The sequence below is a fragment of the Stegastes partitus genome, unplaced genomic scaffold (assembly GCF_000690725.1).
Source record: "Stegastes partitus isolate 25-593 unplaced genomic scaffold, Stegastes_partitus-1.0.2 Scaffold16, whole genome shotgun sequence".
Lineage (NCBI taxonomy): Eukaryota > Metazoa > Chordata > Actinopteri > Pomacentridae > Stegastes > Stegastes partitus.
Genome location: NW_007577747.1, coordinates 390,990 through 400,735, shown reverse-complemented (window position 1 = coordinate 400,735; position 9,746 = coordinate 390,990). Strand labels below are relative to the sequence as shown.

At 40.0% G+C, this 9,746-nt stretch overlaps 1 protein-coding gene across 2 annotated transcripts; it reads left to right on the top strand.

The window, feature by feature from the left end:
• Window positions 1-1,099: 1,099 nt before the first annotated feature.
• Window positions 1,100-9,459, top strand: pcgf1 (polycomb group ring finger 1). Of its 2 annotated transcripts, none has more exons than XM_008290910.1 (9): window positions 1,100-1,194; window positions 4,290-4,395; window positions 4,546-4,698; window positions 4,984-5,055; window positions 5,529-5,634; window positions 5,825-5,867; window positions 8,096-8,179; window positions 8,830-8,910; window positions 9,274-9,459. In XM_008290910.1, exons 1-9 carry the CDS (start codon window positions 1,108-1,110, stop codon window positions 9,322-9,324), a joined length of 783 nt encoding a protein of 260 aa, XP_008289132.1. In that variant the 5' UTR covers window positions 1,100-1,107; the 3' UTR covers window positions 9,325-9,459. The 2 variants fall into 2 exon arrangements, with proteins under 2 accessions (XP_008289132.1, XP_008289124.1); XM_008290902.1 differs by having other exon boundaries at window positions 8,093-8,179.
• Window positions 9,460-9,746: the final 287 nt, after the last annotated feature.

The following is a 9,746-nucleotide window of genomic DNA, read 5'->3' as shown; positions in this document are numbered from 1 at the left end:
AAAGACTTCTAGCCAACTATGGTGCTCCAGCAAGCTTATATAGCATAACAATATTAGCTCAACATGATGTCACGCGAGTTAGAATTTTCGGCAGAAAATGATACATGTTTAATTGCTGGTTAGCTGTTGTGTTACTGAATTAGATAATGATGAAAATAATTTATCAGAAATCTAACATTAGCTAGTGAAAGTCACTCATGTCATGGGGAGCTTCTTACACAAAATGTTACAAAAATAGTTTTTGTTCATACAAATCATAACCTTCTGCACAACTCTCACGATAACAAAAAAAAAGAAGTATGGATATGTATATTCTTGTTAATGATATTTAAATTCCTGACAATCAAATAGTGTCAAAGCACCAATCACTAGTTCCAAAACAAGCAAAGAATTCAAATTAGCTAGCTAGCGCTTGAGCAAGCTAATACAGGATAGTGTTGTTAACTTAACATATAGTCAGCTCCTTAGATTTTTAGACAGCATATTCTACTTTTTTCTCTGCTTGTTAGCTATCAATGGTGTGCATAATTTACAAGAACATTATCAAAGTTAGAGTATTGAAAATCACTCATGTCCATAGAGAGCCTCTATCTTTTGTTTTAAATAGTGGCTAGCCCTCCATACCACTCTCAGCAAACAGCAGAAAAAGTTTGTATATTTTTATAGAACAAAGCATTTTACATCAACATATCAGAAAGTACTTATTTTGATTTAACCACAACAGTGAAGTGATTTCAATGCAAATATTTAAAAAGCCGCTATAGTTTTACCCTATTTTGCAGTCTATTTGTGTACTTTCAAAAACAGTGGAAAGTTTCAAATTTGTGAGCCAGTTTTCTCAAACTAAATTTAGAAATTGGAGTGATTTTTTTTGCATAAACTTGTGTCAATACGACATGTAAGTTTGCATACAGTAAACTTTTTTAAAATTATTATTTTCATTTTTTTCAACTGGTACTTAGAGATGTGGTTGCTTTTGCTTCTTTTCATACTTATATTATTAATTTATTCTTCTTTTTTTTTTTTTCTCTTGTTGTATTTTTGCAGCGCCTCAACGTGCAGAAATTCCACCTCCGGTTTACCCGGAAGACAGCATAGTTCCCAAAGATGGCGGAGCAGGGTCCGATGGCCATAGCGATGCGGCTCCGAAATCAGCTACAGTCCGTCTACAAGCTGGACCCGCTGAGGAACGAGGTGAGTGGTCGTGCTTTTCGAGCTCGTCCGCACAGGTGGACGAGCGTGCGGGGAGTCGAAGTGGCGCAGGGACGAGTTAGCGGCGCGTATTTAGCGGCAGATCGTTGTCGTCTCCGCGGCGCTGATGGAGAGACGGAGGGACGTGCTGAGCATGCGTAGACGGCGGCAGCACAGCCGTGTTGTTCTGCGGAGCAGCGTGCTGAAAGAGCCTCAACTGACTGAAATTTCACCCGCTTTAGGACGCACGTTCTGCTGTTTTCCTCCGTTCAACCGCCGGTTTACCTGCAGTTCAAGCGTTGTGTGAGTGAAGTGAGGCGGTGTGGGCCGCTGCACTCACAGGCTTGTTTCTCGGTTTGTTGTATAATGAAGTAACGGCGGTGTGTTTGGAACTAGCGCTGGTTCGTGTTTGAACAAACCGCGTTGATAGAGACACACCGCTTCGCTTATTCTCGCTAATTTTGCTGTTACTGTGACCTACTGTTGACCACACCGCCCTGGCTGGCGCCAAAACGTGACTAACCTCATCCCACTTTACTGCGAAAATGCCCCTCTGCGTTCACATTTTGCTCCGTTTTTCTGTAATAACCTGCTGGTGCTCCTCGTAGGAAGGCTTTCTTCACTCAGTCACGTTTATACAGCACCGGTTCCCCGCAGAGGTCAAAGGTCACAGCCAGCCTCTGCAGCTGTGTTTGGCCCAAAGACACCTGTCCTGGAGAGAACACCTGCAGATACAGTTCAGGCAATCTTGAGAAAAAGCATTGGTTGATCAATTACACTCAGTTGCCTCTTCATTCGGTCAACTCTAGTCATCCCAGCTCTACACACAAGGTATGTAGTGGAGTTAAATTGCATTTCTACAAAGACTAATGTGAAACAGGAATTATTACAGGACAAAGTACACATCATTAGGACAACATGCACCGTGAAAGAACCATACATCGCTGCATGTATAGAAGACGTGAGCAAGAGAAGTGATTCAGTGCTATATAAATAATCTGTACAGCTGCAAAATCTCTGGTGCTGTGCTTCCTGTTATGTACAGGAGCTGAACAGGTCTAAGCTTTATGTTAAATGTTTCCTAGAAGATCCACACATCACTGCATGTAAAGTAGTAAGAGATGAAAGTGGATTGTGCTCGAAAAACTAAGCGATAAGTACAGCTAAGAATAGATTGCTTGTTTCTTCACGTCGTGAATAGTAGCTAAACAATGTCTGATGTTTTCTGCTGTACGTGGGGGTTCTGCGGTGGTGTAAACAGTGTGGGAACCAGGCTGAGATGAGTGGATGTGGGCAGTAGTGAGACGTGCTGTATGCTCTCTGCAGGAGTTCAGTACAGCTGCTGCGTCTACGTCTGTAATGCCTGTATGTGCAGTTTTTTGGCAACGTGATGGAGATTTTAATTTTACATTACATGTTTGAGCAATAAAGCTGTTGTTAATGGTGGGATTTTTCTGGACTGCATCATAATCAAAGGTGTTACCAATATTATGCCATGCTCCTGTATGTAAATATTGCAATTAGGAATCTCCCCTCAGTATAATGTAGTTCAGTGAATCACCTCTTTAATTTGTGTTTTATTTCTGTTTAATTAAGTTTTTTTTTTTAGTCTGTTGTTTTACACCCTTCACTGTGTACTTTATTCAAAATTAACTGTCAATATTGTACACATGGTGTTGGTTTAACGGACCATAGCTGTGTGTTGACATGAACGAGGCATTTTAAAAGTAGTTGAAGGTGACACGAGGCCTCCGTCGATCGGGCTTGCTTCTCCCACAGATGCTCGATCAGATTGGAATCTGCAGAATTGAGTGGCCGGGACAATGCGTTGGGCTCTTTGTCGTGTTTCTTGAGCTGCTCAAGTGTGGCGGGGTGCATTGTCCTGCTGGGGGATGCTGCTGGTGTTGGGGAGGTGCTGTTTCTATTGTCACTGGGTGGATGTGCTTGGGCTGCAACAATGCTTGGATGGATATGTGTCAAAGTTCACACGAGTGTCAGTAATTAAGATTTCCCAGCAGAACAGTTTATTGTAACAAGATGATCGATGTTAGTCACTTTACCTGTCAGTAGTTTAGATGTTGTGGGTGATCAATGCAAATAAACACATTTACAGCCATGTCAGTACAATCTGAACATTGGACAACTGTGGAGAAGTAAAATTTATTTTAGAGCTGCTGCACTGCATTGCGTAGTTGTATCTAATAGGGCATGTGCTTTATTAAACTCATTGACTTTAAGCTGAAAATATGCAAAATACAGACTCAAAATCCTCTGTGCAGATTGATGCTCATTATCTAGCAACCATAAAGGTGTTCAACTTGCTATGCATTATATAACCTTGGGACACCTTTTATCATGAAATGGAGGGACTGCTCATCAAGTTTGTTTTAAAAGTAGCCGCAGCTTAAATCTCTTTAGAGCCTACGAAGGCAAAGCTATCAAATATTTGTACAATCACTCTTTCACCATTTTAAAAATTTGTCACAATATAATACACACACACGCCCATACTGGCATTGAAAAAAGGTTTTGTTTGCTCTCATCAGCTCTCGTTTCCATACTGGCTATTCAAACATTCCTTCTGAATGTGTTTTCAGTTTAAGTGTTAGAGACAAAATCCACAGTATGTATTCCAAAGTTTAGCTGACGTGGATACGGGTCGGGCTGAAACGATTCCTCGAGTAATTTGATTACTAAAAATCCTCGAGGCAAAATTCTCAATCTTAAGGCTTTGTTTAATCCATTATACGCTGTAGGATGTCCGCCCAGACAGTTATTTCTGTTGCACAGCGCGCTCACTTCTGCTTTTGATGCTGTCACGTGCATGCCAAGCGTAGAATGCAAAACTGAGACGGAGGCAGGCAGAGACGAAAACTGTGAGCGACAGGGAGAGCAAAATAACCCACGGAGAAAACAGTGTGTTACTATTAAATTAAGCTAAAGTAACTTAATGAGTTTAATTATGTTTGGCATCTGTTTGCTCAATTTATTGCTAGAATAATCAATAGAATACGCAATTATTAAAGTAATCGATAGCTGCAGCCCTTGATATGGGTCATGTCAACTTGTGTATAACACCTCTGTGTTTGTCTCAACAGGAGGAGGTCAAGTTGAAGATCAAGGACCTTAACGAACATATCGTCTGCTACCTTTGTGCAGGCTACTTCATAGATGCTACAACGATTACAGAGTGTTTGCATACTTGTGAGTTTTATCGTCTCTGTAAAATTAGCATCTCTTCCTGTGGTATTAATGTGCAAAAGTCTTCGTGCTATTTTACCGGAACAATGCTCAGCAGGATGTTGTCAACAGCTTGAAAAGGAAATGTCTCACTTTCTTTCTTTTCCTCGACAGTCTGTAAAAGTTGTATTGTGAAATACCTGCAAACAAGCAAGTATTGTCCGATGTGCAACATCAAAATCCACGAAACGCAGCCCTTACTCAACCTCAAACTGGATCGAGTGATGCAAGACATAGTCTACAAACTGGTGCCTGGACTACAAGAAAGTAAGATTTAAACAAAAGAAGATGTTCTCTGCTAGTTGTTAGTTTTAGTTGGAGGTACTTAGATGTCATGTAACGTACAACTCCTCAGTGCCAGCTGGGTTTATGTCTGTAACATCTTTTAAACACTGCCAGGTTTCCTGTCAGGTGCTTGTAAAGTCTAAAGTAAGCTAGTATAGCTGAAGGGAAGCCTGATTTTAACAGAATTAAAAGATATGTTAACAACAGTGATAACTTGATTGTCTGTCTTTGTGATGTCCTGTGACACCTGTGGTTGTATTTCCTCAGGTGAAGACAAAAGAATAAAGGAATTTTATCAGTCTCGAGGGTTAGAAAGAGTCATTCAGCCTACTGGAGATGGTAAGTCTTCATTTTGTTGTTTTGTCTACTAACTTGGTCTTAGATTTAAATGGGGTTTATACAAAAAGTCACTGTATATAGAAGACAATGGGGAGATTCATTTTAATGGGAAACATCACATCCTGCATTTTATGAGGTTTTCTCCAGCATCAGGCTCAGCTGTAGTCAAGAAATGTAGAAGTTGTTATAGATTAAGTGTAGGCTGAATCTGTTGCTGCTTTAGTGACAGACTCTAACAATTTTTATTTAAAGTACATCTTTATTGATGCTGGAGCCTAACTTACGCTCTAACCCTCTTGTGCTACTGAACACTTATTATTTGTTGTGGTGAGCCTGAAGCACTCTGCCTTAACTTCACCTGTCCATCTCATTTTTAAAGATCTCCAATAAAATAACATGTCCAGTTAATAATGTGCGAATTGATGCATGTTTTTTTTATTTGTAAAGTTAAACCTGATGTCCTTTCTCGACAGATGGCGTACCAGATGCTACAGGTTTACCTTACACAAGCTTTGACCATTCAAAAGCTCACTTCTACAGATATGACGAGCAGGTATCGCTGTGTTTAGAAAGGCTAAGGTAGGCTACACTCTTGTCTGATTCATCTTAAAATGTGTGTACTAAAATATGAATCTGAGGTAGAGCTGGTAAAATGTCAATATGAAGGTGAATATATTGGCATGCATGTTATTGATAATGAGTTTCAAGATAAACCTGTGCAACATAACATGGGTTTTACAAAGCTGACTTCTCTGGCTTGTCATTGCAGTTCATCACTTGCTGGAAAGGATAAGACAAAACTTACTCTTCAGGTGAGTCGTTCAGACCAGTAAACTGTCCTAGATGTATTTAGCACTGCATTTCAGTACAAGCCTGTGTACTTGGTGGAATTGTTGAGCTGATTATGGATGTTTTCAAAGCGAACCGGTTTTCACCAGAAAAAAAAAAAAAAAATCTCTCAAGGGGAACGTTTTTGAAGCCTTAACAACTAATTTCTGCTCTTAGCTGCTAAGCAAATACATGGCACTCTGACAACTGCAGCAACAGCAGAATTCAGCACTCAAAGCTGTTTAGTCTGGCTGCTGATGAAGCCTCAGAGAGAGACGGGGATAAGTGGCAGAAGTCCACCAGTGAAGCATATGATGTGTCTTTATTTCCCTGCCGTCCCAATGTTGAGGTGTTTTTGACTTGCATGTTAAAGTAAGAGGCTCACGGTGTTACGCAATGTTTGTAGTGATTAGTTTGAACTTATGGGGACCAAAAAAAAAACAATCAAAGAACTGTGTCGAGTTGCTTGGTGGACCAGATGGTTAATGTGCTGTGTGATAAGTTGTCATTCTCTTCATATGTACACTGCTGCTATCCTGTCAATATATGAATGTTTAGAACGCCATCATTTGGAAGAGAAACAAAGCAAATCTGGGATTAGAGAAAATCTAGGCAGCTCACTGCAGAGTATCAGTGATGTACTAATTATGGCACAATTATGACATGATGGCAGTTATTTCTTTGGCTGCATGAGTGTGATTTTGTGGTTGTGTATTCATCCTTTCACTTGCACGCATACATTTAAAACATCTGTCAAGTGGTCCCAGGGTTTCATTTATGTGGCTGGATCCTCTTGACAGACCCATGCATCGAGGGATAGATGTGTAACGAATGAAACAGAATCTCTTCCTGCCCGGATCTCATTACAGACGAGGTTTACTGAGGGAGTTGTTTAACTAAAGCTCACAGCATCCACTGTAAACCTCCCAGTCTCTCCAATCATCAACACTGCTGCAATGACTCTGTTCTTCCAGCAGAGGGCACCATTGTTTAACATAAGCTTTTTTTTCTGCATTTCCAGGGCAGAGAGAAGTTTGTATGAGAGATTTTGTTTTAGGCTTTAATTCTGGTCTTGCATTGTTCAGACAATATCCAGATTAAAGTCACAGCAAAGGATGTAAATGAAGACTTTTGGAGACTCCTGCAAGTGCATTTTCATTCACCCGTGTCCTCTTTGACCAACAAGCAAAGTTAAAATGTTGTTTATTGTTATATCTAGTGTTTCATTATGTAATTTGAGCATGCGACTTCATTGGTTCCATTCCTGGCTATTTATACGCAGTTGTCTTTCACTCTAACCTCTGTGTGAACTTATAAAATGGATTAGTTGATCATGATAACCCTCCAAAGTATATAAAAACAAAAGGGTAAACACGCTCTTGGATGTTACGGCGGATCAGTTTTCTAAGGCGAGCTGTGTTCCTGCAGCGTTCTGGATTTGACTCTTAACCTTTCTTACATGCTACCCTGCATGTCCAATCGCTCTCCACTGTTTTTACTGAGGTGTAAATTCAAATTTCTGCCTGCGCTTTAGAAGAAATACTGCAGGCTTGCTGTGCCTTCATGGCGAAAAGGAAGTTTAGCTTCATGGCTTAAGAGTGCGTAATAAGTCAGTTGGGACCACAGACGTCCAGCAGTAAGCTGGGTTTTTCTTCACTGTAAATCTAATTGTAACAGGAGCATGCCACACCCTGTTGAATCACTGTTAACCTTGTTAGTCGTTTATGTTTCTTGTGTGCTGGAGAAGTGTTTTGTTAAAGAACAGAATGAGGCGGTAAACTTTGGGTATACTTTACAAACATTTACATATTTTAATGCTGAAATTTATGGCAAGAAACAGCAGCATGATGTTGTAGTTTTACAGTCTAAAGAGGCATTTATCACTTTTTTTTCTGACTCTGACTTAATACCGTCGTAGGTCAAACTGTTAACGCAAAGCAAATTCACAGTCTACAAATCTAACACATAAATGAGGGACGTGCCTCTGTGGTACGGCAACTTGTTAAGTATGTCATTTGGATGTGAACCTGCAGTATGAACTAGAAGTCTCCCCAAACAGCTCCTCAGGGGTTGCAAGTGTTGGCTAATAAACACAAGCGTGCAGCTGGTCACAATTTATTGGAATCACTTCTTCGTGTGACCCTGTCAGTGACTGATCGTGTTGCTCGTCTACAGTTTTACAGTGCATTGTTTGACCTTGTCTCTGCAGCAGAAGTTCGTTCGCTGTTCTGTCCGAGCGGAGGTGAGACACCTACGGAAAGTGCTTTGTCATCGGCTAAACGTGGAAAAACACCAGGTCAGTCAGCAGTCCTCCGTCATCACATCACATGCAGTGACCATTTCCCAGTATGTCTTTGGTCCATGTCTGCGACGACCGATAAAATAAATAACTGTGTGGAAAATCTAAATAATATGATTGACGATGGCTGTGGAAGCATCATCTACTGGGACTGTTTTCTGTTTTGCAGTGTTTTTTATTATCAATACCAGTTTCTAAGCAAAAGTAAGCAGTTAGCCAACATCAGGTAGCAGGTAGCAACATTACCTCTGCCTCATGTTGCTCATGTTGTTATTTTTAGTAAATAAATGCAGTGTGAGCAAAGGGATTATTGTCATGCTTAGCTTTTTGGTCATCTCTGACTGAACATGAAAACGAATCATTCCCAGGTTGTTGCAGATCTGTAGAGAATGTCTGACTTCCAATTGAGTGCTTCACCCACCGTGCTACAGCTTACTTAGAGCGGTTTGAATCGCACGTTCCATTAACGAGCTGATTAAATATATTTACTTCGTGACAGTGGCAGTAAAGTCGAGACAAAGTTGCCTAAGTATGTTTTTCAATGAAGAAAAAAGGGACTTCTGCTTCCTTCTTTTACCAGCAGCAAATGGCTTATTAAAATAATCACAGATGTTCCTTTCACATCTGTTTGTGTGGTCTCCCTATAGGTCCAGATGTTGTTCAATAACGAGTCTCTGCCTGATCACATGACCATGAAACGGTTATGGCTCTCACACTGGTTTGGCAAGGTACAGTACAGCCACCGTCAGCTAGCGCCAACAAATGTCATACATTCCTTCACACTTGAACAAATTTTCTTTGTACTATAGTTCAGTTAGAAAATCAGGAGAGCGAGCTCACTGTAGACGTGTAATGGTAAAAAAAAAAAATCATATTTTAAATCTGAACCATTGTGTTCTCTTGTCTTACTCAATTTTGTATCATGGCTAATGAGATGCAACACTGAGTCTGAGCAGCTGTAGGATGATGTTAGGTTGATATAAAAACTATAAATAGCTTTCAGTTTGCAATCTATATGTAATATAGTTACACGTACTTCACTTTAAATATTTCCACTGCACATGTAATACTGTAAATGTTTTCTCCCCCAGGCCCAGCCGTTAGTTCTTCACTATACCATCAAGGACAAAAGGACCAGATAGGACTGGTTTTCAGTCGGAGGAAAGCTTGTACATATTTTGTACAATACATATTCTATTTTAATAGTGTTTGTGTACATATACTTATTTTCCTTGTTTTGTATTTTTGAAAATAAATTTTAAATGGTAAAAATAGAACTTTGTTTCAATGACTGACGCAGTGTTTTCATCAACATAAACTCTGCACACATAAAACGCCTCAACATGGAAACAGGTTGTTTAACATGCATCACCTGACTGATGCTGAACGGTACCATCATATTACACTGAATACAAACTCATGGTTGCTTCATGGTCGCCACATTAGTCCTCATTGCTTCTAGAAGAATCTCTTTAGCCTGAACTTTGGCATTTTATACGAATTATACAGAATTATAAGGAATATTTTTATTTGAGCAAGATCAGTCGTGCATTTTCTGCTGAAT

Coding starts and splice junctions, on each gene's coding strand:
- pcgf1 (XM_008290902.1), top strand. CDS start 1,108: ATGGCGGAGCAGGGTCCGATGGCCATAGCGATGCGGCTCCGAAATCAG. Junction 5,056..5,528: donor CATTCAGCCTACTGGAGATG/GTAAGTCTTCAT, acceptor CTTTCTCGACAG/ATGGCGTACCAGATGCTACA. Junction 8,911..9,273: donor TCTCACACTGGTTTGGCAAG/GTACAGTACAGC, acceptor TTTCTCCCCCAG/GCCCAGCCGTTAGTTCTTCA.